This window comes from Lynx canadensis, chromosome C1, assembly GCF_007474595.2.
Source record: "Lynx canadensis isolate LIC74 chromosome C1, mLynCan4.pri.v2, whole genome shotgun sequence".
NCBI lineage: Eukaryota > Metazoa > Chordata > Mammalia > Carnivora > Felidae > Lynx > Lynx canadensis.
Window position 1 is genome coordinate 202382037 of NC_044310.1, and position 27428 is coordinate 202409464.

The following is a 27428-nucleotide window of genomic DNA, read 5'->3' on the forward strand; positions in this document are numbered from 1 at the left end:
ATAAGTCAGGCAAAATCCACAGGCAGCCGGAAGGGGCGGGGCTGAAGGCCAGGGCCTGCATCCCTCGGCCTGAGGAGCTTAAAGCTCCTAGGCTGGGGGTGAGAGTGGGGCTCCGGTCTGCGAAGCGCGCGGGCAGGTGGCACTGGCGGGGGTATTGAGGAGGTTGGCGGTGGCAGGAACCTGGGGAGACTGGAAGGGGCGGGGTCGGTAGGCGAGGCTGGATGGAAGGGGCGGGGTCGGGTGGGCGAGGCGGGACGGAGGGGGCGGGGCCGAGGGGAGAAGCTGGATTGAAGAAGAGGGGGAGCGGTCGAGTGGGCGGAGCTGCGTGGAGAGGGGCGTGGGGCACGGGTTTCGGTGGGAACGAGGTTGGGTTGGGGGCCAGGAGGAGGTTGAAAAGGAGAGAGAACAAGAGGCTCTCTGTTTGCTCCCAAGATCTCATCTTTCCATCCACTCCACCCTACCATGTTTTTGAGGCCTGGATTATTATGAAAAAGGAAAAGGCAAGGTGGCTAACATAAACCTTTCTTTTATGCCCAACCCAGGCCTCCTAGATGTGTGGAGCTGTCCCTGGAGCTGTAGCCCTTCACCACCATCTCTACCTCCTTCCATCTGAAGGATCCTGAAACCTCTGTCATGGAGAAGTACCACGTGTTGGAGATGATCGGAGAAGGCTCTTTTGGGAGGGTGTACAAGGGTCGAAGAAAATACAGTGCTCAGGTGGTGAACAAGGAGGGATATCTCTTGGGTGGGATTCTACAGGGACCAGAATACGGACCTGTATTCCAAAGGCACTGACTCGGTCATTCCTCTTGTGGAGTGTGTGCTCTAATATTGGATTACTAGGTTCAGACCCAAATCCACCATTTCTAGCCTTAGAACTGTGGATAAGTTACTTAAACTCTCAATGTCTCAGTTTCCTCATTTGTAGAATGAAGATAAGAACAGTATCTGATTGATGGGTCTTGAGGATTAAATATGATTCATGCTGAATCACTACATTAGTATAGTGTCTGGCACCTAGTAAACAATAAATTTTATTTTTATTATTGTTATTGTCTATCATACCACGCAGGAAGAGATAAACCACCTTAACTTTATTCTTCCTTCTTCATTTTCTTCTTCCTTCTCTTTCCCCTATATCTTTTAAATTTTTACCCAGAGTTCTTTACCCAGATCAGAACACCTCTCCCAGATTCCACCAAAGGGATCTGTCTGGCAGAGGCTGTTTTCTCCTAGGGCAAGAGGTGGGGGGAGTCTGGATAAGGCCAGGGTACTGTAAGGAAGAGGAGTAGGAGACTAGCAGGTAATGAGAATTTGCCCAAACAATCTGAAGCCTGAGTTCTGGAGCTCTGAGGTGAATGTTTCAATAGCATGGTTAGGCCTTGACTCTTCTTCTTACCACTGACAGGTGGTGGCCCTGAAGTTCATTCCAAAACTGGGACGTTCAGAGAAGGAGCTGAGGAATCTGCAACGAGAGATTGAAATCATGCGGGGTCTGCGGCATCCCAACATTGTGCATATGCTTGACAGCTTTGAAACTGACAAAGAGGTGCACTTCAGTTTTGGGTCACCTCTCCCCAGGAAGAAGGGTCCCCCAAATTTCCCAGCCTCAGAATGCATAAATCTGGAGCCATCAGTACCATTGCCTTCTCCCTGCAGGTGGTGGTGGTGACAGACTATGCTGAGGGAGAGCTCTTTCAGATCTTGGAAGATGATGGGAAACTTCCAGAAGACCAGGTATGTTTCCTGGCTCAAACTTGTCCCCTACCCTGACCTCTTTTCAGATTAAGGACTGGTAGCAAAAGCTGAGGGCACTGAGATTCTCCATTTTGAAAACTCCTGAGGAAACTATAAGAGTCTAGGTATATATAGAGACAGTGTGGCATGTCAGTAAAGTAGGTGAACACTGGAGCCAAAATCTCTGAGTACAAAGTTGTCTCTGCCACTTTCTAGCTGGATCCTTTTGGGCGAGTTACCTTAACTTCTTAGCACTCAGTTTCCTCATTTAAAAATGGATGTCATCGGGGCGCCTGGGTGGCTCAGTCGGTTAAGCGTCCGACTTCAGCTCAGGTCACGATCCCGCGGTCCGTGAGTTCAAGCCCCTCGTCGGGCTCTGGGCTGATGGCTCAGAGCCTGGAGCCTGCTTCCCATTCTGTGTCTCCCTCTCTCTCTGCCCCTCCCCCATTCATGCTCTCTCTCTGTCTCAAAAATAAATAAACGTTAAAAAAATTTTTTTAAATAAAAAAATAAAAAAAAATAAAATAAAAATGGATGTCATTTTAATGTCTGTCTCATGAGACTATTGTGAAGATTAATGAATTCATGTAAAGCATTTAAATCTTTAAAAAAATTTTTTTTTATTTTTGAGAGAGATTGAAAGCTCGAGCATGGGAGAGGCAGAGAGAGAAGGAGAGAGAGAGAATCCCAAGTAGGCTGTGCACTATCAACATGGACTCTGATGTGGGGCTCAAACCCATGAACTGTGAGATCATGCCCTGAGCCAAAGTTGGATGCTTAACTGACTGAAACACCCAGGCACCCCTCATATAAAGCATTTAAAAGAGTGCCTGATGCACAGTATTCAACATTCCTGTTATTAATGCTTTTGCTGTCACCAGATAGCACGTGTGGTGGTACCAGAGAGGGCAGGAAGGGAATAAGAGTTGTTGTTAAGGCAGGATTCACCACCCAGACCTGCTGGTTGGCAGTGGGATTTGGTGGAACACATTCTCCAGCCACACTCATTCTAGGGATTTCTCTGTACTCTAACAAGTAGCCCCCCTCCCCAGGACTTCCTGTTGTAGCAATCCATTTCTTTCTAAGCATTGTCATTTGTAAGTCATCATCGTACTTATTTTGTCTGTCTTGTTTGTTGTCTGATTACTTGTCTTGAGAAAAAAGACTTTGTCTTGTTTAATAACAGCTAACGTAGAGGCACCTGGGTGGCTCAGTCAGTTGAGCATCCGACTTTGGCTCAGGTCATGATCTCCCGGTCTGTGAGTTCGAGCCCTGCGTCAGGATCTGTGCTGATGGCTCAGAGCCTGGAGTCTGTTTCTGATTCTGTGTCTCCCCCTCTCTCTGCCCCTCCACCACTTGTGCTCCGTCTGTCTCTCTCAAAAACTAAATAAACAAAAAAAATTTTTTTTTTTTTTAGTAACAGCTAATGTATATTGAAGGCTTACTAAATGCCAGGCACCATTCTGAGCATGGCATGCTTTGACTTGTTTAATCCTCACAATAATCCTATAAAGGAGGTGGTATTATTATCATGAGCTTACAGATGATGCATATGAGAGGCACAAGATAATTTGCCCATCCCAGGTCACAGCTAGTGAGACTCGATACATTTTCCTTGAATGAGTGAATGAACAAATGAAAGAATGAGTGAATGGGAGTCAAGAGCTAAGGAAGATGTGGGAAGCTCTGGAAGAAAGAGGCTCGTCAGTAGGCTCCTTCCTCTGGCCTCTCCTTTCCTTCCCCTGCCTGTTTGACCCCTAGGTTCAGGCCATTGCTGCCCAGTTGGTGTCCGCTCTGTACTATCTGCATTCCCACCGCATTCTCCACCGTGACATGAAACCTCAGAACATCCTCCTTGCCAAGGGTGGTGGCATCAAGCTCTGTGACTTTGGGTGAGGACCCTGACCTTCTGTCTCAGCTTCCAGTTCTGCAAGGAGTCTTCGACCATATGCTTAACTTACCTGGACCTCATTTTAGAACCCGAGCTAAAAGACTGGGGGTTCCTGTTGGGTCTTTGGAAGGTGTTCTCTGTTTGAGTTTGGAATATCTCACACCATGATAGGCCTTGTTTTTATTGAATATGTTTTTTCTCTTCCCAACTCTGTTCCCTCATCTCCTGCAGATTTGCCCGGGCAATGAGCACCAACACGATGGTGCTGACATCCATCAAAGGCACACCACTTTATATGTCTCCAGAGCTGGTGGAAGAGCGACCGTATGACCACACTGCAGACCTCTGGTCTGTGGGCTGCATACTGTATGAGCTGGCTGTGGGCACCCCTCCCTTCTACACTACCAGCATCTTTCAGTTGGTCAGCCTCATTCTCAAGGACCCTGTGCGCTGGCCAACCACCATTAGTCCTTGCTTCAAGGTAACGAACGTCGAAAGGGAGATTACTTTTGCATTAGAAACCCGTCTTCCTCTGCCCTGGTTCCCTTTTCCAAAATCTGGGGCAAGACTCTGCCGTTACTGAACTAATGTGGGAGCTGGGCCAAGCTGCGTTGCTTTTCTGCTGCAGGGGCTTATTCTGGGAGGCTGTTCTAAACTCTGCAGAATTTGGGAATACCAGCCAGCCCCTCCTTGGGGCGGGCTATTCATATACATAGTGGGATATTCATATGTATGCGTGTGTGTATACATGTGTATATATATTCATATGTATGTATGTGTGTATATATGTGTGTGTTTTTTTAAGTCTATTTATTTGTTTTAAGAGAAAGCACGTACGCGCGGTGGGGAGGGACAGAGAGAGAGGGGAGAGAGAGAATCCCAAGCAGGCTCTGCTCTAGTGCAGAGCCCAATGTGGGGCTTGAACTCACGAACCTGTGAGATCATGACCTGAGCTGAAATCAAGAGTTAGATGCTTACCCCACCGAGCCACCCAGGTGCCCCCGGGGCAGGCTATTCTTTATCACAATGGTAAGGTAGTTTCAAGCCACCAGAGACAGAAACTGTCCTTTTACACATCCTCTCTTCCACTTACTTCCTATCAGATGCAAAGTCCTCATGATATCTAGATTTGCCCACAGACTTCTTAGTCTTCTTCCTGAAAGAAGGAATCTTCAGAAATCCAAATGGCCAGAGCTAGTGGGGATAGATCAGCAATGAGGGGCAGATGATAGAAGTGGTATCTGTTGATTGCAGCTAAGTCTCAGGAGGTGAGGGAGGGAGGGAGAATAAAGAGTTGACCCTTTTTATTTCTTATCTAGGGCAAAATTTGGGCCCTCAATGGAATTTAAGTGCAACCTTTTCCCAGAGTGCAGTCTCATTATAACTTTCCCTTGGCCTGTCTAAGATGAAAAGGGACAAGTTTCTCCCTAACCTATTTAGTTGGGGAGGCTCAAATAATTATCAAAAAGAATCTAAGCAAAAGAAATTTAAGTGGGTGATCTACATAGGATATTCATTCTCCCTTAGAGCAGACAGGCAGGCATCTTCAGCAAGAGCCACAGTATACTAATCACCTTGTTTTAGAACAGTGGTCATAATCGACCAGTACCTTCTATCCTTATTTTAGGCCCAACTGGGGATTTTCCCAAGGATACACCATAACAGATACACCCTTTTCAGAGGCAGTCTCCCTTCCCTTCTGCCATCTCAAGACTTGCTGAAAGATTTCTGTTTTTCTGTGCTCCCAAACACATCTTTACACAATGACTTGTGTGTGAGTGTGCTTTTAACCACCAATGCTTCTGGTCCTACCCAGCTGCAAACAAACCCGCAATCAAAGGGAGGGCAAAGTGAGCAATTCGGACTCTTTTGAATGTTTGCTTTCTGAAGATGATTGTGAAGGTGACAGTAAGTCTCTGGACAGGAATTGGGGCTCTGCAGGAGGTGAGGCAGAGAAGTCTGTCCCTGAAGCCAGCTAAATGAGGCCTAAGGATAGGATTAGAGAGGGCGTGATCAAGACCAGCTAGTTTGCTGATAGAACTGACTCAGGAGTCTTGGTTTCCTAGTTCTGCTGGTGAGTTAGAGGGAGTCTGTAGGAAAGCGATGACCCATGGGGTATTTTTTCTCTCCACAGAACTTCCTGCAGGGACTGCTCACCAAGGACCCTAGGCAGCGTCTGTCCTGGCCAGATCTCTTACATCACCCCTTTATAGCTGGTCGTGTCACCAGTGAGTCATTGGGGTTCCCAGGGCTTTTACACTTCCCTGCTGCTCTTTCCAATCTACCCCCTTCCCCCACTGTCTGGATGTAACATGTCTGCTTTACCCTACCAGCTGGAACTTTCTTCCTAACCTTTTGCCTAACCTTTGGCACTTCTCTTGCAACCCCACTCCCTCTTTGTCACATTGTCAAAATGGCCTCCTTCCACAGAAGCCTGAGGACACTGAAGTTGTCTCTGGCCAAGTGGAGATGGTGGTGCAGCCCCAGTGTGATCACATATTCTCCCTCTTCTTCCCTACAGTAATAACTGAACCAGCAGGCCCAGATTTGGGTACCCCATTCACCAGTCGCCTACCCCCAGAACTTCAGGTCCTAAAGGACCAACAGGCACACCAGCTGGCCCCCAAGGGCAATCGTTCTCGAATCTTGCGACAAGCCTGTAAACGCATGGCTGAGGAGGCCAAGCAGAAGGTATGTGGACAGAAGGGAATATGTGACATGACCAGCCTAGTGACGGAGAGAATTGGAGAAGAAAGGTTGAGAAAGGGCCATGAATAGGTTTCATTCTGCCCTCTGAGTAGGTACCATTCATACCTATGAATGATTTTGTTTTGTTTTTAAATTTATTCATTTTGAGAAAGGGCATGCGCAGGGGAGGGGCAGAGAGAAAGAGAGAGAGAGAGAGAGAGAGAGAGAGAGAGAGAGAGAGAGAGAGAATCCCAAGCCGGCTCCACACTGTCCGCTCAGAGCCTGATGCAGGGCTCGAACTCAGGAACCACAAGATCATGACCTGAGCCAAAACCAAGAGTCAGATGCTTAACCCACTGAGCCACCCAGGCAGCCCACCCCACAACCAAATAGTTTTGATTCAGTGTGTCTCCTGCCCATTTCCCACAGAAACACCAGAACACAGGACCTGCCCTTGAGCAAGAGGACAGGACCAGCAAGATGGCTTCTGGCACAGCCCCTCTGCCTAGACTAAGAGCCACTCCTCAGGAACCAGGCCTCTTGGCTGGGATCTTGGCCTCAGAAATGAAGAACAGCTGGGCTGAGTGGGGGGCTGGAGAGGCCCCCCCTGTACCTCGGTGAGGAGGGGCTAGCCAGGGGTTTATAGATGGAGGTCCCTTGAAGATCTTTGGTTTTAGTCCAAACAAATACAAAATGGTGTCTATCACTAGCCACCACCTAAGTATGGACAGGGCCCTCGGAATCCAGGTCCTGTGTTCTTGAATTCCGATTCTGGATACTTTCCTGATTCATCAGTGGAAATGGGAATTTTCCTTTCTTTATGCCTCAGTTGTACATTAACTGAGAAGGAAAGAATTGTCTCCATGTAAAAGGGAAGATATTTGAGTTGAGAACGACAGGTGAAAACTGCCAAGGTAGGCTTGAGAGTAAGGTTCAAAGTGGAAGGGCAGTCAAGGATATGTGTAGTGGTCAACATCCTGTCCTGCCATATCCTAGAAGAAAGCTCTTTTCTATCCAGTCCTATATGGCTCGTTTTTCATTCGTATCTTGGGCCTAGAGAGAGGAATATGTAGATGAACCCTAAGCCTCACAGGTCTGGAACTCTTCCTGTTCCCTGTTCCTCTGGCAGGGAAAACCAGATCAGCCAGGATTCTGAACCAGCTCTCCTAGAGCTGAGGCCAGAGGTGGTGAGCCAGCGGAGCATTGATGCAGTGGACCTAGAAAATGAGGTGAGCTGTGGGGGCCCCTGTTGGCCTTGACCTTGCCATCAGATGTTGGGTCTGGGTACATGTTTTTCTAGAACAGTGATTCCCAACCATCCAAGAACAAGCTCCCCTGGTGTTGAAAATTGCTTTCTTACTATTAATTTGTAGATTTTTAATTGCACAGTATAAACATGCAATTATCAAAAATTGGAACACATGGGTAGAAATGAAAGTCCTTCTTGCGTCTTACCCCAGTTCCAGAGGTGTCTGGCATTATTAGTTTAGTCTTTCTTTTTCCAAATGTTTGCACTTCTACATGTATGTATACACATACATAGAAATCTGTAGTTTGACTATTTTAATGTTATTGAGTTCACACTACATGTACTGTTTTGCATCATGCCTCTCTTACCAGATGATCCATTTTGGAGATCTTTCTACATCTGAACATATAATTCTACCTTAATCTTTTCTGGCTTTTTTTTGGGGGGGGGTAGTTAACTTTTTATTTTGAAATAGTTTCAAGCTTCAAGAATAATTGTGAGGATACCACAAAGAATTCCTGTATGCCCTTCATCCAGATTCACCAACTCTTCAAATTCTGCCACAGTGGCTTTATGACTTTCTCTCTGTATATGTCTGCTTATATAAGGGTGTATCCTCTTTCTTGAGTCATTTTAGGGTAAGATACAATCATGTCCCTTTACCCCTAAGCACTTTAGTGCACATTGGTTAAGAACAAGATCCTTGACCTACACTACTACAGTACAATTACAGAAGCCAGAAATTTAACATTGATACAATTCTGCTACTTGATCTATAATCCATATTCAAAGTTTGCCAATTGGTCCAGTACTATTCCTTATAGCAAAAAAAAATTTTTCCTGGTCCATGATCCAATCCAGGGTTATGCATTGCTTTCATTGTTATATCTCATTAGTTTCCTTTAATCTGGAATAGTTCCTAGTCTTTCTTTGTCTTTCATGACTCACAGTTTTGGGGTACACAGGCCAGTTATTTTGGAGAATGTTCCTCAAATTGATACTTTCTCATGATTAAATTCATTTATGTAGTTTTGGTCAGAATACTACATTAGTGATGTGTCCTCAGTACTATAATCTTTTTTTTCTATTTTTTTTTTGTTTTTTTTGTTTTTTTATTTTATATTTGAGAGAGAGAGACAGACAGAGCATGAGGAGGGGAGAGGCAGAGAGACAGAGACAGAATCCGAAGCAGGCTCCAGGCTCTAAGCTGTCAGCACAGAGCCTGACATGGGGCTTGAACCCATGAACCATGAGATCATGACCCGAGCTGAAGTCGGACGCTCGGACACTTAACTGACTGAGCCACCCAGGCGCCCGAGTACTATAATCTTTTTTTTTTTTTTTTAATTTTTTTTTTCCAACGTTTATTTATTTTTGGGACAGAGAGAGACAGAGCATGAACGGGGGAGGGGCAGAGAGAGAGGGAGACACAGAATCGGAAACAGGCTCCAGGCTCCGAGCCATCAGCCCAGAGCCTGACGCGGGGCTCGAACTCACGGACCGCGAGATCGTGACCTGGTTGAAGTCGGACGCCTAACCGACTGCGCCACCCAGGCGCCCCTAATCTTTTTAATAACTTCATCATATTTCTTAATATGGATGTGCCATGATTTATTATTCCCTTACTGATTGCCTTTATGACATTGCCAATTTTTTAAAATTATAAATGGACATATTGTAGGTACCTCTTTATGAACACATGCCAGTGTTCTCCAAGAGACTTTTCAAGACCCCTCACATACTGCCAAACTATACCTTTTTAAACTGGTGGTTGAAGCAAATACATCTGTGTTGAAGGATTCCCTGGTTCTTGCATTTACTCCATGATTCTGCAGGTTGAGGGCTACTACCCTTGAACCTTACACACTTCTGACCTTGTTCGTTCCCCTATGCCTCAGGAGCCCGACAGCGATGATGAGTGGCAGCACCTGCTAGAGACCGCTGACCCTGTGCCTGTCCAGCTGAAGGCCCCCCTCACTCTGCTGTGCAATCCTGACTTCTGCCAGCGCATCCAGGGTCAGCTGCGCGAGGCAGGAGGGCAGGTAACGGGCAGAAGGATACTGTGGATGAGATTAGACTATTTTAATCACAGATGAGGTATTAAAAAACATAAGGAGAAAAAGAAAGCTTGTCCCTTTCCAATTCTCTTGCAATCATCCATCTATTTAATTCAATATTTGCTAACCTCCTTTAGTGACACAGAAAGAACAGGCCTTAGATTTCTCTTTCTTTCTTTTTTTTTTTAACATTTATTTTTGAGAGAGAGAGAGAGAGAGAGAGAGAGAGAGAGTGCGAGTGGGGGAGGGGCAGAGAAAGGGAGATATAGAACTCGAAGCAGGCTCTAGGCTCTGAGCTGTCAACATAGAGCCTGATGTGGGGCTCGAACTCACGAACCGTGAGGTCATGACCTGAACCGAAGTCAGATGCTTAACCAGCTGAGCCACCCGGGTGCCCCATTGGGTTCTCTTTCGGAAGGGAAGAGCATTCACCGAGAGCAGGGGTCGGCAGACTGATGGTAAACGTTTTAGGCATTGAAGAGCAAGAGGCAAAAATGGAGGGTATTATTTAGTACTTCCATAGTGAGAGAAAGCGCTTTTCCATGAAATCTTTCTTGATTAAATTAAAAATCTTAATTAAATCAGAAATTTTAAAAAAATTTAAGTAAGTTAAAAATAAGTATACAATATTTTCTAATATAGGTATACTAATGAAAAGAATGAGATTCTTTTTTAAGGAATAATATTTTGCTTAATTGGTATTCATAGTGTTCTCTCTTACAAAGCCTTTCCTTTTTTTTAATTTTAATTTTAACTTTTTTTTAATATGAAATTTATTGTCAAATTGGTTTCCATACAACACCCAGTGCTCATCCCAACAGGTGCCCTCCTCAGTGCCCATCACCCGCTTTCCCTTCCCTCCCACCCCCCAACAACCCTCAGTTTGTTCTCAGTTTTTTAAGAGTCTCTTATGTTTTGGCTCCCTCCCTCTCTAACCTTTTTTTTTTCCTTCCCCTCCCCCATGGTCTTCTGTTAAGTTTCTCAGGATCCACATAGGAGTGAAAACATATGGTATCTGTCTTTCTCTGTATGACTTATTTCACTTAGCGTAACACTCTCCAGTTCCATCCATGTTGCTACAAAAGGCCATATTTCATTCTTTCTCATTGCCACATAGTATTCCATTATGTATATAAACCACAATTTCTTTATCCATTCATCAGTTGATGGACATTTAGGCTTTTTCCATAATTTAAGCCTTTCGTTTTCTGAAACACCATGATCTTCCTTCCTGGGAACTGGCCAGAATATGTTGCCTGCATTTCTTTCCTTCTATTTTCTTTAAAGTTTTTTTTAATGTTTTTTTTTTTAATTTATTTTTAAGACAGAGCATGAGTGGGGGAGGGGCAGAGATAGAGGGAGACACAGAATCTGAAGCAGGTTCCAGGCTCTGAGCCATCAGCACAGAGCCCGACATGGGGCTCGAACTCACAAACTGTGAGATCATGACTTGAGCTGAAGTCGGACCCTCAACTGACTGAGCCACCCAGGCGCCGTTTGTTTTTTTTTTTTAATGATTTTTAGGAAATTTACCAAGTTGTGAAACCATCACTATAATCTAGTTTTAGAACATTTTTATCTCCCCGGTAAGATCCCTCATACCCATTTACAAGTCATTATCATTCCCAAAGCCCTGGTCCCAGGCAACCCCTAATCTATTTTCTGTCTCATAGATTTGCCTGTTCCAGGTAGTTCACATAAATGTAATCATACAGTACACAGTTTGGTTTTTTCTTTGTTGTTTTTTTCATGTTTATTTCTGAGAGAGAGAGAGAGAGAGCGAGAGAGCACATGCACGCACCAGCAGGGGAAGGGCAGGGAGAGGGAGACAGAGAATCCAAAGTGGGCTCCACACTGACTGCAGAGAGCCCAATGTGGGGCTCAAACTCACGGAACCACAAGATCACAACCTGAGCCAAAGTTGCACACTCAACTGACTGAGCCACTCAGGCACCCCAATACCCAATTTTTACATCTGATTCCTTTCACTTAGCGGAACATTTTTGAGGTTCCTTCTTCTTGTGACATATCAATACTTCATTCCTTTTTATTGCTCGTTCTCATTAGAATTCTGTCATGTGGCTATATCACATTTCGCTTCTTCATCAGTCCAGTTGATGGACATTTGAATTGTCTCCACTTTTTGGCTTTTATGAATAATAATGCAATGAACATTGATATGGAAGTATTTTTGTGGATAAATGTTTTCATTTTTCTTCTGTGGATACCTAGGATTGCTGGGTTGGATGGTAATTTATATTCAACATTTTAAGAAACTACTAAACTATTTTCCAAAGTGGCTGCATCATTTAACATTCCCGCCAGCAATGTATGAGGGGCCCCATTTCTCCACATTCTTGCCAGCTTGTATTATTGTCTTTTTATCACTGCCACTCTAGGGAGTGTGAAATAATGGCTTATTGTCATTTTAATGTGCACTTTGCTAATGACTAATGTGGAGTGTCTTTTCATGTGCTTATTAGCCATTTGTGTATCTTCTTTGGTGAAATAGTTCTTCGGTCCTTTGCTCATTTTTAAATTGGGTTCTGTCTTCTTGAGTTATAAGAATTCTTTGTATATTCTGGATAAGAGACCCTTATCAGATATGTGATTTGCAAATATTTTTTCCCAGTCTATGATTTGTCTTTTTATTTTCATAAGAGTGTCTTTTGAAGCACAAAGGTTTTGAATTTTGATGACATTCAATTACCATTTTTTCTTTTTGTGTATTATGCTTTTGGTGTTACATGGAAGACCTCTTTTCCAAACCCAGAGTCAGAAAGATTTCCTCCTATGTTTTTTCTAAAAGTTTTTTTTTAATGTTTATTTATTTATTTTGAAAGAGAGAGAGAGAGAGGGAGAGAAAGCACTAGTAGGGGGAGGGGCAGAGAGATGGAGAGAGAGAGAGAATCCCAAGCAGCCTCTGCGCTGTGCTGTCAGCATGGAGCCAGATACGGGGCTCCATCCCACGAACTGTGAGATCATGACCTGAGTCAAAATTGAGAGTTGGACACTCAACCGGCTGAGCCACCCAGGCGCCCCCATTTGAACTACTCTTTAGCTGTGTGATTATTGACTCCTTACTTAACCTATCTAGAAGCTTTAGTGTAAAATGGTTAATTGCATTTCCTGCACAGGGTTATTGTAAAGAGTAAATGAGCAAATAAGTGAAAAGATTTAGAAACACTGAATGGCATATGATAAAGCACTTGATGTAAACATTACTCTCTTTTGAAGAGTATCCTTTTATTTTTTAGAAATTTTTAATTTATTTTTGAGGTGGGGGGACAGAGAGACGAGAGAGAGAGAGAATCCCAAGTAAGCTCTGCGCTGTCAGCACAGAACCTGACACGGGGCTCAATCTCACGAAACTGAGATCATGCATGCCCTGAGCCGAAATCAAGAATCGGGTGCTTAACTGACTGAGCCACCCAGGCGCCCCTAAAGAGTAACCTTTTAAAGAATAGCCATTTCAAAGTATCATACTGACCCTACTTTGCAGGCTATATGAAAATAAGTGGCAGGCTAGATTTGGCCTGTAGGTCATACATAGTTAGTCAAGTCCTGATCTAGAGTTGGATGATATTGCTTTATCTATCTGGAGTTGAATGACACTGTTTTGCGTCCATTGTGTTTAATCTTCGGAAGTGCGTGTGGGCACATACATATGTTTTTTAAAGTTACAGGCTGGAGAAGGGAGGGAGGAGATAGGAATGGCACTGGGCCTGACGGAGATTCTGAGGGAGGTCCCCTGTCCCTTGGTCACCACTGTTGTAAGTCAAGTGACCTGACCATCTATATCTATATTCTTCTTCCTTGTTACTGCTTCCCTTTTTCTCTATTCTCCTTCTTTGGGTTTTAGAGTCCCAAAGAAAGGAATGAGAACATTGGTCTGCTTTGCCAACTCCTTGGGGACAATTAGTATTTGTGACTCCTTTTCCCTCTGATAAGATCGATTACTCTCTCTTTCCCTCGTGTCGCCCAGATCCTGAAAGGCATGCTGGAGGGTGCTTCCCACATCCTTCCTGCACTCCGGGTCTTGAGCAGTCTTCTGTCCAGCTGCAGCGACTCTGTTCTCTTGTACTCCTTCTGTCGTGAGGCAGGGCTCCCCGGGCTGCTGCTCAGCCTGCTCAGACACAGCCAGGACAGCAACAGTATCCAGCAGGTAAGCAGTAGGCCAGTAGCCTTGAAAGACTTCCAGGACTTTCTGCTCCTTGGATTTCTCTTCTTCAAAGTGCCATCTCTATTCGGCCCACTGCCTTTTCTTTTCTTTCCTCCTCTCCGGTTAGTAGACCACGAGTTGCATACTCCACTGCCTTCTGATGCCAGGCAGATCCCGTCAGTCAGGGAGGTAGACTCTGTGTGACTGTATGAGAGTAGTGGGGAAGACGACAGACCGGAGATCTTGTGCCCAATCTGAATGGGACATGCCCTCAGCTTCAGCTCACTGTTGCCACATGAGAACACGGGCCCCGTGTTGCCAGATCTTCCAGTTTTCTAAGAGAAGCTAGAAATCCAGATTTTTATGCTCAATTTCCCAATATTTAGAGCACTGTGGTTTGGAATATTAAATCCTAGGTTTTAATTGACCTGCTTTTATAGAACAGAGTACTAAAATTCCGGGATTAATCAACTTATACACCAGCATTAGCTTGTAAATGGCCACAGGGACAATAAATGGAGGAGGTAGGATAAACAGAGGAGGTAGGCATGAGGCTCAGGGTGTCTGAGGCCAGATCTGTGCTACCCCACGCTGCATTCTGCTGTGGCTGAGCTGAGAGGACAGAACACTGAAATGTTTAACGGGAAGCTGCATCCTGCTGGTGAGTGTTAACCTTGAATGTTTCTAAGGAATTTAGAAAGGAATTTGAGCTATTTGAAAAATAGAGCCTCCTGAACTCCTAAATGCTATTCTGGCCAAGCAAGATACAGGCTGTTTACAGCCCCCTGGCTGCCCCTTTGTTACCTCTAGATTTCCTCTTTCTGTCCAGAAGCCTCCCTGTTTGGTCAGCCTGACTGGATATCTGACACCTTTTTCACTGCCTTTTCTCTTCGTCTACATTGCCCTTATTCTCCGTCCTCTTCCCTGGCAGCAATGTTGGTATGGGACCTTCTTACGGCACCTGATGGCTGTGATTCAGGCCTATTTTGCCTGCACCTTCAATCTGGAGAGGAGCCAGACAGGTGACAGGTGGGATGAGAGCCAGCTTTGCTCTGTTGGCCACTTTGGCTTCAACTTCTACCCCCAATTCTTCCTTCCTCTATTAGGAAGAGGCTAAGTGAGGAGAAAGCAACAGGTTAGGGATCCCCTGATGCTCTTAAGGACCGAGACCACTCTAAGTTCACCCCAAGACTTTGAGGTTCTAAGGGTCACCATACACTAAATGGAAGGGCCACAATTTAAGTAACGTAGAGAAAATGGCAAAGAAAGGTCTTGGAGGGTATGTAAGACTCTGTGTGTGTTTAGTGGGGGGAGGGGAAGGAGCATTCTGATACATTCCTTTGCACAGATTCTCCTACCTGCAGAACTGACGTTTACCACACGTGGGCTTGTAGAGAGATGGGCTATTTTTTCCCAGCCTACAGGTGTTTCAGGAGGCCGCCAACCTCTTTTTGGACCTGTTGGGGAAACTGCTGGCCCAACCAGATGACTCTGAGCAGACTCTAAGGAGGGATAGCCTTATGGTAATCTGCTCCCTTGTCCAGATTTCTGTCTCTGATATCTTTCCATGTTTCTCCCTTTCCCTTTCTTATAACTATAGAGGGTTAGATCAAAGTAATAGAACAAACATTTATTGAATACCTACTGTGTGCCTTATGCCACTTGAGTACGAGAAGGTCCCCATTGTCAAGGGACTAGTAGTCTAGTAGGAGAGATGAAAAATGATCAAGGACAACAGCATGAAAAGTACATTAGAACTTGTATAAAACTTGTATAAAGTACAGAAGCACCACTGAAGAAGATATGATTAATATTACTTGGGGAGTCAGAGAAGAAATCTCAAAGGAAATCATCTTTGCTAGGATTCGAAGAATGCATAGAAGTTTGCCCGGTGGGTGAGGCAGAAAGTAGGGAGGACATTCTAAGCAGAAAGAGCAGCATTTACAAAGGCCCAGAGGCATTAAGGACTATGGCCTGTTTCAGGGAACTACAAATAGAAGTATTTCTTCTTTTTTTTTTTTTAATTTTTTTAACGCTTTTTTAATTCATTTTTGAGAGACAGAGAGAGACAGAGCATGAGTGGGGGAGGGGCAGAGAGAGAGAGGGAGACACAGAATCTCAAGCAGGCTCCAAGCTCTGAGCTGTCAGCACAGAGCCCAATGAGGGGCTTGAACCCACGGACCGTGAGATCATGACCTGAGCCAAAGTCGGATGCTTAACTGACTGAGCCACCCAGGCACCCCTAGAAGTATTTCTTTTTGAAGAGACTTGCAGATGGACTAGTATTTCCCAAATGTATTTGCCCTACGACTAGCAAGCTAGTGGGTTCTCGCCCCTGGACTCTGGAAATGAGGGACAGGAGAATAGAAGATTGAATGAGAAGATAGCGGAGTTCTGACTGATCTCCAAGGAGACACTTAGGGAGGAACATGAGCAAGGAAATAAACAGTTGCCTAGCCATTGTTCAGACTGGCAATTGGGAACACAGATCTGGGCTGCATTTCTGCCTCCAGTGAGCAGTCCATTCGAACTCTTCTAGTCTGAGAGCCTATTTTAACCTCCCTCATCCTTTCAAGTCAGGAAGCTTTCAACGTCTAACCTAAACTTTGGCCCTCAGTGACTCACATTATTGGCCAGCATTTCTCCTATGTCACTGTGCAGTGAGTGCATAGGAAGTTTGGAATAAACACCCCACCTCCTGAAATTCTGAATCAGTAAGACTGGGTTGGAAGGGACCCAGGAATCCCCGGGAATTCTCATACTCATGGACTACAGATAACACTTTGAGAAACATCATCTAGGAAGCAGCTGATCAGAGAATAGGATTGATAACCTAAAATTGCCATCCTTGAAATGTGAAGGCAATTAATTATAATGCATTTTCTGTGTGAGGAATACTTAGAATGCCACAGCTGGTCCCCCTGGGTTTTCTCCTTTATTCTCAGGTTTTCTGGGGGGATTCTTGCTCCTTACCCTAAACCCAGTCAGTTTTCTGCTGCCCTAATGTTAATGCCGCCCTTGTCTCCCTTAGTGCTTTACTGTTCTGTGTGAAGCCATGGATGGGAACAGCCGGACCATCTCCAAAGCCTTTTACTCCAGCCTGCTGACTACCCAGCGGGCTGTGCTGGATGGGCTCCTTCATGGCCTGACAGTTCCCCAGCTCCCTTTCCACATACCCCCAGGTAACCAGAGTAGGGAGTGGAGGTTCTCTTGCCTTCTGAGTAACTCCGGCTGTGCCCTCCCGACTGCCATTGCCTCGAAGAGTGCCTGGCATTTAGTGAGGGCTCAGCAACTAACTGTGCACTGAAAGAATGAATGGGGATCCGAGACAAACAATCAGACCCCACCCTGCGTTCTTTGCTTTTCTCCATAGGAGCCCCCCAAGTGAGCCAGCCACTACGGGAGCAGAGTGAGGACCTGTCTGGAGCCATGTCTTCTGCACTGGCAGCCATATGCACTGCTCCTGTGGGGCTGCCCAGCTGCTGGGAAGCCAAGGAGCAGGTCTGAGCTGCAGTTTCTGATTTCCTCTCATCAATGTTGCTGGAGATGAGGCTGGCCTCAGCTTCTCAGAAAGGCAGAAAAACAAGCATTTTTGCTTCCCCTTACTCTGTACTTCCAGAAACAGATGCTTCCACCTGGGTCTGGTAATCTGGCCACTTGTTGAACACGATGTCGCCAAAATCCCAGAACCCTTGGCCAGCTGGCTAGAGAGCTCATTGACAAACTGCCCATGTGGTAGGGTAGCTGACCCGAAGCCACCTGTGATGCTGCCTCAAGGGCTCAGGATTTAGATTTCCTGCTCCCTTTTGTCCAGCAACACTTTCCTCTATACCTGTCTCTACTAGGGCTAAACTAGGCCAGGACTTTTGGTTCTTCTTTGGCCATGAAGACTGGGAATAGAATGGGATCTGAGGTTCCTGGTGAACCTGAGGAAGAGTGGCTAGCAAGGGGTTGAGAACCCTGAGTAGTTAGAGATATGAGAGGAACAGGATTGGAATATGGGAATGGGGTTGAGGCTTCAAGTATGTCCCTACAGATCTCTCAGCATTTGGCGAATCAGCTCACCGAGGACAACGACCAACTGAGACCGTCCATTATCTCTGGCTTGCGGCATCCCATCCTGTGCCTACACCTTCTCAAGGTACTGCCTGTCCAGAACTCTTGGGACTTCAGATTTCTTTTTAACCCCCAAGACCAAGAGAGAAAGACACGGAGAGAGACAAGAGACCCCAGAGGGTCCCTTTCTTTTCAGTCTGTTCGACCTGAGATGGCCCCACTGTTAGCCAGTCCTCACTAGAATAGAGCAGTAGCCCTATCTCACCGTCTTTATAGCAAGAAGAGGCGGAAGTTGGCCTGAACTTCTCGAATTGCCCCGGTGTGGACACTAGATCTGCGGAGAGGCTAGCCTGCTTCTCAGCTGAGCCTTCTGATCCAGGAACCCAGGGGCTGCTCGGCTTCACTGACAGACTGCTTCCCACTCCTTTAGGTTCTCTACTCATGCTGCCATGTCAGTGAGCACCTGTGCCATCTGCTGGGGCAAGAGCCCCTGGCCTTGGAGTCACTGTTGATGCTGGTCCAGGGCAAGGTAGGCCAGGAACACAGGCAGGTATATCGTGGTGGCCCTACTGTCTCAATCAGAAGTTGCTCTGATATCTTTGGTTTCCTTTGTAGGTAAAGGTAGTAGATTGGGAAGAGTCTACTGAGGTGGCACTCTACCTCCTCTCCCTTCTTGTCCTTCGGCTGCAAGATCTGCCTTCTGGGTAAGCCTGAAGTAGGGTCTCTCCACTGGAATCTTCCCTCCCGATAGCTCACCCTGACGTAGAATATGGGGAATGGCACCTTACAGCCTATCCTCAGAAGGGATGGGGATGTTCTCTACACAGAACAGAACAGACCTAGATTCCTACCAACTTTGTGCCTTGGGGCAAGGTCATGCAGCCGTGTGGAGAGTGCCATCCAGTGGGGAGGGAGGCCACTCCCTAGCCTCCTTTCATTTGGTGCATCCTTTGATGAGTCTTCTTTTTCCAGAATGGAGAAGCTAGGCAATGAGATTGCTACTCTCTTTACCCATTCACACGTTGTCTCTCTCGTGGTGAGTTTTCAGTTTTCCCCTCCTTCCCCTTTTCACCCTGCCACCCAGGCCTGCGGGGTGCATGGGCATCACTCTCATCAAGAGGTGGTTATGAGGCATTCTTCTGGGCCAGAGACATAAATCTTCTCTGCCTGTCGTGACTACTGGGCAGATTCAGACATTCCTTCTCTTCCTCTAATTCCCCAGAGTGCAGCAGCCTGCCTGTTGGGTCAACTTGGTCAGCAAGGGGTGACCTTTGACCTCCAGCCTGTGGAGTGGATTGCTGCAGCCTCACACGCTCTGTCTGCCCCTGCAGAGGTGAGGTATACCGGAGAGGGCACAGACAACATTTTCACTGAGTCAGACCCAGGACTCCACTTGGGGGCAAGACTGAAGCGCCAGCTTGGCTGGGGCAAACTAAGCAGTCGTTCATTTCCTCCCTGTCTGCCCCCAGATGACAGCTTCTCTGAGCCCAGACTGGGCTGGCACTTCCAAAGAGGGACAGAGGGAGGGGGACCCGAGTTACCTACTGGAGGATGAGATCTTCCTGCCTACTTTAGTCTCCTCCCGCAGAAGCTCCTTCTCCTGTTGTTAGGGTCATTTCAAAAGCTTAATCTCTTCCCCTCTGACTATAGTTTGGCTTCCCTGTCCCCCCTCCTTCTCCTTAACTGAAATGGAAAAGGTGGCTGGCATCCCGAGAACTCTTGAGGAATCCAGTCCATTGTGTAGCCTCCTTTCTGCTTTCTCCTTTTCCGGGCCTTCCCCCCGCCCGCCCCCCCCCCCGCCTCTCCTTTTTAGGTACTTTGGAACCCCTATTTCTTTCATTTTGTAATAAGGATAGACTTTGTATTCAAATGATCATCATCCTTATAGATGCAGAATTCTTTATAATTTGGAAAGCACCTCACATCTTATCTTACAACACACTTGAAAGAGAGACGCATTGGGGCGCCTGGGTGGCGCAGTCGGTTACGCGTCCGACTTCAGCCAGGTCACGATCTCGCGGTCCGTGAGTTCGAGCCCCGCGTCGGGCTCTGGGCTGATGGCTCAGAGCCTGGAGCCTGTTTCCGATTCTGTGTCTCCCTCTCTCTCTGCCCCTCCCCCGTTCATGCTCTGTCTCTCTCTGTCCCAAAAATAAATAAAAATACGTTGAAAAAAAAAAATTAAAAAAAAAAAAAAAAAAAAAGAAAGAGAGACGCATGAAATGTAATGAGACTCACCTGATTTTTCTAGATAAAGTTGAACTTCAGAGAGGTGGTACCAGTAGTGATGACACTCACATTCATCCAGGAGCCCCAGTCAGAAATCTGGGAGTCATCATAGACTGTGTTCTCTGCTCCATTATTCCCCCATCTAGATGGTTCCCCCAGGTCCCATGTGTTCCGCCTTCCTGTTGTCTCAGATCTTTTTTTACCTGGCACCATCACTGCCCTGCCTTAGTTTTTGTGCACACCATCTATCTTGCACTGTGGCGCTTGCCCGCTGAAGGATCTCTATCCTAGGCTCTCTCCTCTCCAGTCTATTCTCTTCACTGCCACCAGGGTGAGCTTTCTTAAAAGTCTAGTCATTTGTTCAAGTATTTAGCACAGAAGTATCTATTGAGTACCGAACACTATTCTGGGTTCTGAGACTACAGCAGTGAATAACAGAGACGAAAATCTTGCCCACGTGGAGCTTGTGGAGCTCAGTGGCTTCCGATTGCTTCCGGGATAAAGTCCAGACTCCTTTACCTTCTCCTCAAAGCTCATCTGTTACCTCTGGGCTCTATAATCCTGCTATACCGGGAGTTACCACTTCCAAAATTCACTATCATTTTTCATGACCTGCCTTTATTTATGCTACAAGGAATGCTGTCCCTTCCTGCCACCTCCTTCTCTTGACTGCTTTTTGAACTTTTAATTCATCGGTGTCCTACCTCCAAAAGGCAGAGTTAGGCACTCTCAACTGTGTCTCCACCCCCACCCCAACCCCAGCCTCTTGTGTGGCAAGTGTCTTCCGACCCTACCAGATGATGTGTCTTTAGAGCAGAGGTAGTCATTGAATGAATAGTCAGGAACCAGGACTTGTGTAAGTCCAGGAGAGCTTTCCCCACTACACCAGGCAGAGGACAAGCTCTTTCTGCCTGACCAGGAGTTGCAGGCATGGGTTTGTGAGGCCCCTTCATCTCTCTTGAAAATCTGCATTCTTCCTGCCTCTCTCTGTCAGGTCCGGCTGACTCCACCAGGTGGCTGTGGATTCTATGACGGCCTCCTCATCCTGCTGCTGCAGCTTCTCACCCAGGTACAGGTGCATCCTAGGTTGGATGGGAAGGCAGGAGAGACAAGCTAGGCATTTTGATGAACCGCTAGACGATAGGAATGAAGAAGCAACCCACACTTGCCTCTTCTGTCAAATATGGTGGCCGTGATTACTTTCAAAAGGGCCCCCCCTGCCCTCATCGTGGACCCTGTCTGGGGAATCCCAGCTGCATCCCAAGATTCAGTGGGGAGGAGAGCTGTAATTCCCTGGTTTCTAGCAGACACTTGCGTGGGTTAAGATGTGATAAGAAAGGCAACTAAGACAACAGGGAAATCCCACATTGTTGGGAAAACAGAGGAATTATTTCTGGGACTCCCTTTCCTTAGAGGTCAGGGATAAGAGTGAAAAAAAAAGAAAAGAAAAGAAAAAGGCATTTTGATACCTGACTTTGACTTCCCTACCCACCCTCCTTCAATTTCATCTCCAGCCAGGGAAGGGTAGCCCGATAAGGGACGTGGCTAGCTCAGAAATGTGGACCATTCTATGGCACCGCTTCTCCATGGCTCTAAGGCTCCCCGAGGAGGTGTCTCCACAGGAATCACAGCCATCACAAAGCCCAGAGCCAGACTGGACCCTGATCTCACCCCAAGGTATCTTTCCATAAGCATGGCCTCCTTTGATCCTTTTCAAGAGGAGGCAGCCTAGAACTGGGTTAGTCCACAGAGATTGCAGCCGCTGCCCCCTGGGGAGAGGATGGCACAGACTGCGCTGGATGGGAAGGGGACTAAATAGGTGGGGGCCCTGGAGAAGCTGGAGCATCCGGGGCCCTTCCTGCACCACTGGGTCTCCATTCTCGGTGTTTCCAGGCATGGCAGCCCTGCTGAGCCTGGCCGTGGCCACCTTCACCCAGGAGCCCCAGTTATGCCTGAGCCACCTGTCTCAACGTGGAAGTATCCTCATGACCACCCTGAAGCACCTGCTTTCCCCCAGCTTCCTGCGTCAGCTGGGCCGGGCGTGAGTTCGAGCTAGAGAAGGGAGACCAGACTGTCCAGACAATCTGCAGTGTGGCGGTGGGGAGGGGTGGGCAGGAGAGCCGTAGCTGACAGCTTGAGCTACGAGGCCAGAAATAGGACTGGTGAGGTTGGAGAAGGGGCGCTGGACTCGGGGATTTGAGAAGGGGGCAGAGAATAATAAAAGGTGGGTGGGTAAAACCGAGTAAATCCTTCCACTCTGCCCTCTTTAGGCCTCACGGGTCTGGGTTTCTGCCCGTCATGGTGCTCTCTGTCTGCCAGCTCCTCTGCTTCCCCTTCGCCCTGGATGTGGATGCCGACCTCCTTGGAGGTGTGTTAGCTGACTTCGTGGACTCAGAAGTCACAGCCCGCCTGCTGCAGGTATTTGGGAAAGCCACCAGGCGTGAAGGTGGAGGAGGAAGATGGCTGACCTCGTGTATTGTAATTCACTTCCCAACAGCTCCAGGGCTCCCCTGAGCCCCTGGAAGAGTGGAGCATCTGGCTTGATGTAAGCATTGGAGTGGAGAAAGCATTCAGGCCTGAGCAGAAGCACTGGTTGGAGCTGGGGCTGGCGCCTCCCGTCTCCATCTGTCCCTCATCTGGATCTGTTGAAGCTCTGTGGGGAGGACATCCCAGTCTGGGCAGGGAGACTCAGCTCCTCAGCCAGGAGTCACTTCTGTGCAATCCTTGGCATTCAGCAGTGGGTTTTTGAAGGCAGAGAGCTTGAGTCCTTGCAGAGCAAGGAATGATCCTGCACCTGTTCTCTTGGGCTCCACAGTCTCACATGGAGGGCTCGGGTCAGGTCTTCCAGCTCTCTGTGGTATTTCTCAGCATAGCTTGGCTTTTCTCTTGGCCAGAGCTTGGGCCCCTTCTAGCTACCTCACTGCGGTGAATTCTTCCTCTCCCTGAACCACTTTGCCTGCTCCTCTATCCCTTCTCCCAGGTCTGCTGCCACCATCTTCCGTTGACGCAAGTTGAGTTGCCTGTCAGCCTCCTCACACACCTGGCCCTCACGGATTCCACCTCTCTCAACCAGTTTGTGAACACAGTGGCTGCCTCCCCTAGAACCATCATCTCCTTCCTCTCAGTTGCTCTCTTGGGTGACCAGCCGCTGCTGACCTCTGACATTCTCTCCTTGCTGGCCCACACAGCCCGAGTACTGTCCCCCAGCCACTTGTCCTTCATCCAAGAACTCCTGGCTGGCTCTGATGAATCCTATCGGCCCCTGCGCAGCCTCCTGGGCCACCCAGAGAATTCTGTGCGGGCCCGCACTTACGGGCTCCTGGGCCACCTGCTGCGATACAGCATGGCTGTGCGTGGGGCACTGCAGAGCCAGACTGGGCTGCTCAACCTTCTGCTGCTGGGGCTTAGAGACAAGGACCCTGCCGTGCGGCGTGGTGCCAGCTTTGCCGTGGGCAACGCAGCCTACCAAGCTGGTCCCCTGGGACCTGCCTTGGCAGCTGCGATACCCAGTGTGACCCAGCTACTTGGAGATCCTCAGGCTGGTATCCGGCGCAATGCCGCGTCAGCTCTGGGCAACTTGGGCCCTGAGGGGTTGGGGGAGGAGCTGTTACAGTGCCAAGTACCCCAGCGGCTCCTAGAGATGGCCTGTGGAGACCCCCAGCTAAACGTGAAGGAGGCCGCCCTCATTGCCCTCCGGAGCCTCCGACAGGAGCCCTGCATCCATCAGGTACACCCCTGGGGACTTCCGGACCATGACGATGGGGTTGTATTTCACGACATTTTTCTGAGATAGCCTTTAAGGAATTGGGATGCTGGGAAACCCATGGGCGGTGTCTTGGAGATGGGTGTGCCATCTACCATCTCCCACCCCGGAAAAGGGAAGGAATGTGGGAGAGGGCTCCGATGAGTGGCAAATTCCCAGGATCTCCAAGCCCAGGGGTTCTCTCTTCTTGAGGCTATGTGGGAAGGAGGTGAGGCCAGATGAGGTGATGTTGAGGTCTAGAGGGATTTCATTCTGGGGGCTGGGAAGGGGCTATCTTTTTTCTTTTTTTTTAGCACTTACCACGTGAAAAGCGCCATGCTAAGCATTTTACCTTTATTACCTGGTTTAAGCTATTATATTCCTCATTTTGCAGGTGAGGAAACTGAGGCACTAAGGATTTAATAACGTGCCCAAGTTACAAAGCTAGTTTGGGGAACTGGACTTCTGAGCTCAAGGGTCTGAGTCCTGAGCCCATACCTTAACCACTGCTTTATTCTGCTTTTTCTGCTTGTGACATAAGTAGTCTAATGGGAATCACACATCTCCCTATGATAAGGCTAAACCTCCAAATTATAATAAAGCAGTGTGGGAACATTGGCTGGTTCATGCAGAACAGAAATTTTGACGGGATGGTGATGATGTAAATTATAGGATTTTCTGGCAATCCATATGGGGAAATAATATAAGAGACTCTTGGTGGTACTGAGGTTAAGACCCACTGGTCAAGATTCATGACTAGAAATCACACTTTTTGACTTACTGTCACTGCTGCATTTATGACCCCTTCCTGGGACAAATGCATGGATCCCTCGGTGCCTCAGTTTCATGGTGTGTAACCGAAGAGAATGGCAGTAGACCTCTGGTCTCGATGAGCCCTCTCTCCAAAGTTTCTCTTTCCCCGCAGAATCTATATTGATTCCCCAGGGGCCCATTGTCTTTTTCTTTCTTTACTAGAGTGGGAATTGCTGGGCCAAATGAGAGTCCTCTGCATGTCCTGTTCTGTCATCTGCTCTCTGTCTCACAGGTGCTGGTGTCCCTGGGGGCCAGTGAGCGATTAGCCATGCTCTCTCTGGGGAATCAGCTACTGCTGCATAGCAGCTCCAGGCCTGCCTCTGCCAAACACTGCAGGAAACTCATTCACCTCCTGAGGCCAACCCACAGCACGTGATCTCAGATTCCTACGGTCCATCCACCCACTTTCGTTACCCCTCTATTGCCAACCTTTTTCTACTATTCAAGCCACCAACTCAACCAAGAACTAAAAAGAGACTAAAAAAAGAGATAAGCTACAAGTCAAATGATTTAAGAACGAGAAACTAGAAGAGATTTATGTATAAAGCTCCCTCCTTTCCCCAGATTCAGGATGATTTCAATCAGTAAACTTCATTGCTGTTGGTGCCAGAGAAGATTCCTTCCTTTTCTACATGCAGGGGTCTTTCTCCAATAATGTGCCTTTAACCCCAGGAGCATACCTCCCAGACCTCAGGGAGGTACCTTCTACCTGAGAGGCCGCTTCCTTTCTAGAGCTTGTATAATCCTCCCAACAGGTTCTTGCTTTTGTGCACTGGCCGTAGGACAGTGATGAAGACTGAGCCCATCTCAGCTCTAGGCTATGGGGATAAATGCTGCTGTGGATGGTTTCCTGACCCATAGCCCACATTCCCATCCATGGGTTATGGTAGAGAGTCTTTTCTTTTTTCTTTTTCCTTTCCCCTCTCTCCCCTCCCCTTTCCTCTCCTTTCCTCTCCTTTCCTTTATTTCTTTAACTTTCTTCTTTCTTTCTTTCTTTCTTTCTTTCTTTCTTTCTTTCTTTCTTTCTTTTCTTTCTTGTTTTTCCTTTCTTTCTTTTCTCTCCTTCCTTCCTTCCTTCCTTCCTTCCTTCCTTCCTTCCTCCCATCCACCCATCTTTTCTATGTAAACTCCTGTAGTAAAAGGTATACCTCACCTTACTTGGAGATGCCAGGGTAAGAGCTTGGGTGGGGGGTCAGCTCCTCTCTTGGCTGCTGGTTGGTGCTGCAGCTCTTGTGTCCCGTTCACACAAGACCATGGTTTGGGACCTTATTTATTTATATCTGTTCCTGCCTTCCAGCTTCCTGCATCTCAGCTGAGCTACATGTGGTCACCTACTTCCAAGCCAAGACCAGTGGAGCTGAAATAGGGAGAGATAGGATTAAACAGAGCCGTACATTGGATTGCTTTGTGATCTCAGGCTTAGTGATGAGTTTTGATGTTTGATGGAATTTCAATGTATAGGGAAGCCCAATTGCTTGAGAAGGGCAGCTGTGTAGGACGTCGTGCATTTCACCAGAAAGAGATGTTTGGCAGACCCATTAGAGTTGAGATCCAGCTGGAAACATACTACAAAGTTTCAACCCTGACTCACCGGATGGCTTGCGACAAGCTTCCCAGAGCCTTCCTTGGTTTCTCTATCCATAAAATGGGGGTATTACTTTTTGTCCTTCCTTAAATTCCAATTGTTTTTGAAATGAAAGATGAATAAAGTGCCTTAGTTTTATAAGGAATTTTATTTAGCATTCATCTTCATTGTCTGTGTTTATATTTTAGCAAAAATAACATTTTTTTCTAGAGACCACTGGAATTTCCTCCTGTCCAGATTATGGCAGTTCAGTTCAACATTGAGTTCTTTCTCTGTGCGAGGTACCCTTGTAGGCACTGGAGATAAAGCAGTGCTTGTTTGTCGTAGAGTTTCCATTCTAGCTGCGGAGTCAATGAACTTACCAAAATAAGTGAATTCTGCACAGGATGTAGAGAGGTGATAAAGCTCTGGAGAACAACGAAGCGGAGAAAGAGGACGAGGAGTGCTGAGTTGGATGGTTAAGGTAGGCCTCACTGGGATGACCTTTGAGCAAAGACTTGATGGAGATGAGGGAAACGAGCAGTGTAGCTATCTGAGGGCAAAGTGAGGCAGAGAGAATAATCACTTCAAAGGTCCGGAGATGGAAGCTTGCCTGGTGAGCTTGAGGAGCTATGATGAGGCCAGTTTGGATGGCAGAAGTGAAGAAGGGGGAGAATAGTAGGAAATGAGGACAGGAAGGTAGTGAGGACCAGATGTAAGCCTGTAGTAGACCTTGTACTTCGAGTAAAGTAGGGATGTATTGGAGAGTTTTGACAGAGAAGTGATGTAATCTACTTATGTTCTGAAAGATTACTCTCCATTCTGGTGTTGTGCATGGACTGTGAGGAGTGGGGGAGGCTGGGAAGCAGGGTGAGGGCTTAGGAGGCTGTGGTGGTACTAATGGAATGGTGAAAAGTAGTCAGATTCTGAATATATTTTGCACATGAAGCAAATAACATTTCTTACCTGATTGGATGTGAGGGTGTGAACGAAGGAAAGCAGACAAGGATATGACTCCAAGGTTTTTGGCCTAAGCAGTTGGAAGAATGGAATTGCCATTAACTCAAATGGGGGAGGCTATTAGTGGAGTGGTGGTAGGTGGGAGAATTCAAGTTCAGTTTTGAACATATTAAGTCTATTAGTTGGAAATTTTTAAACACACAAAATTAGAGACATTAGTTCAGTGAATTCCATTACTGTTCCAAAAGCTACCATATCTATTCTTTTTCTATTCAAGTATTTT

The 27428-nt window shown here is 47.0% G+C and overlaps 1 protein-coding gene across 1 annotated transcript; it reads left to right on the plus strand.

Annotated features, from left to right (window-relative positions):
- Positions 1 to 110: 110 nt before the first annotated feature.
- Positions 111 to 25569, plus strand: STK36 (serine/threonine kinase 36). The gene is made up of 27 exons (XM_030326901.1): positions 111 to 162; positions 543 to 717; positions 1409 to 1549; positions 1660 to 1737; positions 3499 to 3629; positions 3860 to 4109; positions 5763 to 5856; positions 6150 to 6319; positions 6746 to 6933; positions 7446 to 7545; positions 9464 to 9607; positions 13608 to 13787; positions 14716 to 14813; positions 15202 to 15307; positions 16816 to 16966; positions 17158 to 17285; positions 17821 to 17925; positions 18271 to 18369; positions 18456 to 18544; positions 18813 to 18876; positions 19063 to 19173; positions 21061 to 21135; positions 21581 to 21743; positions 21960 to 22107; positions 22337 to 22484; positions 23047 to 23793; positions 24854 to 25569. Exons 2-27 carry the CDS (start codon positions 634 to 636, stop codon positions 24995 to 24997), a joined length of 3936 nt encoding a protein of 1311 aa, XP_030182761.1. The 5' UTR covers positions 111 to 162; positions 543 to 633; the 3' UTR covers positions 24998 to 25569.
- Positions 25570 to 27428: the final 1859 nt, after the last annotated feature.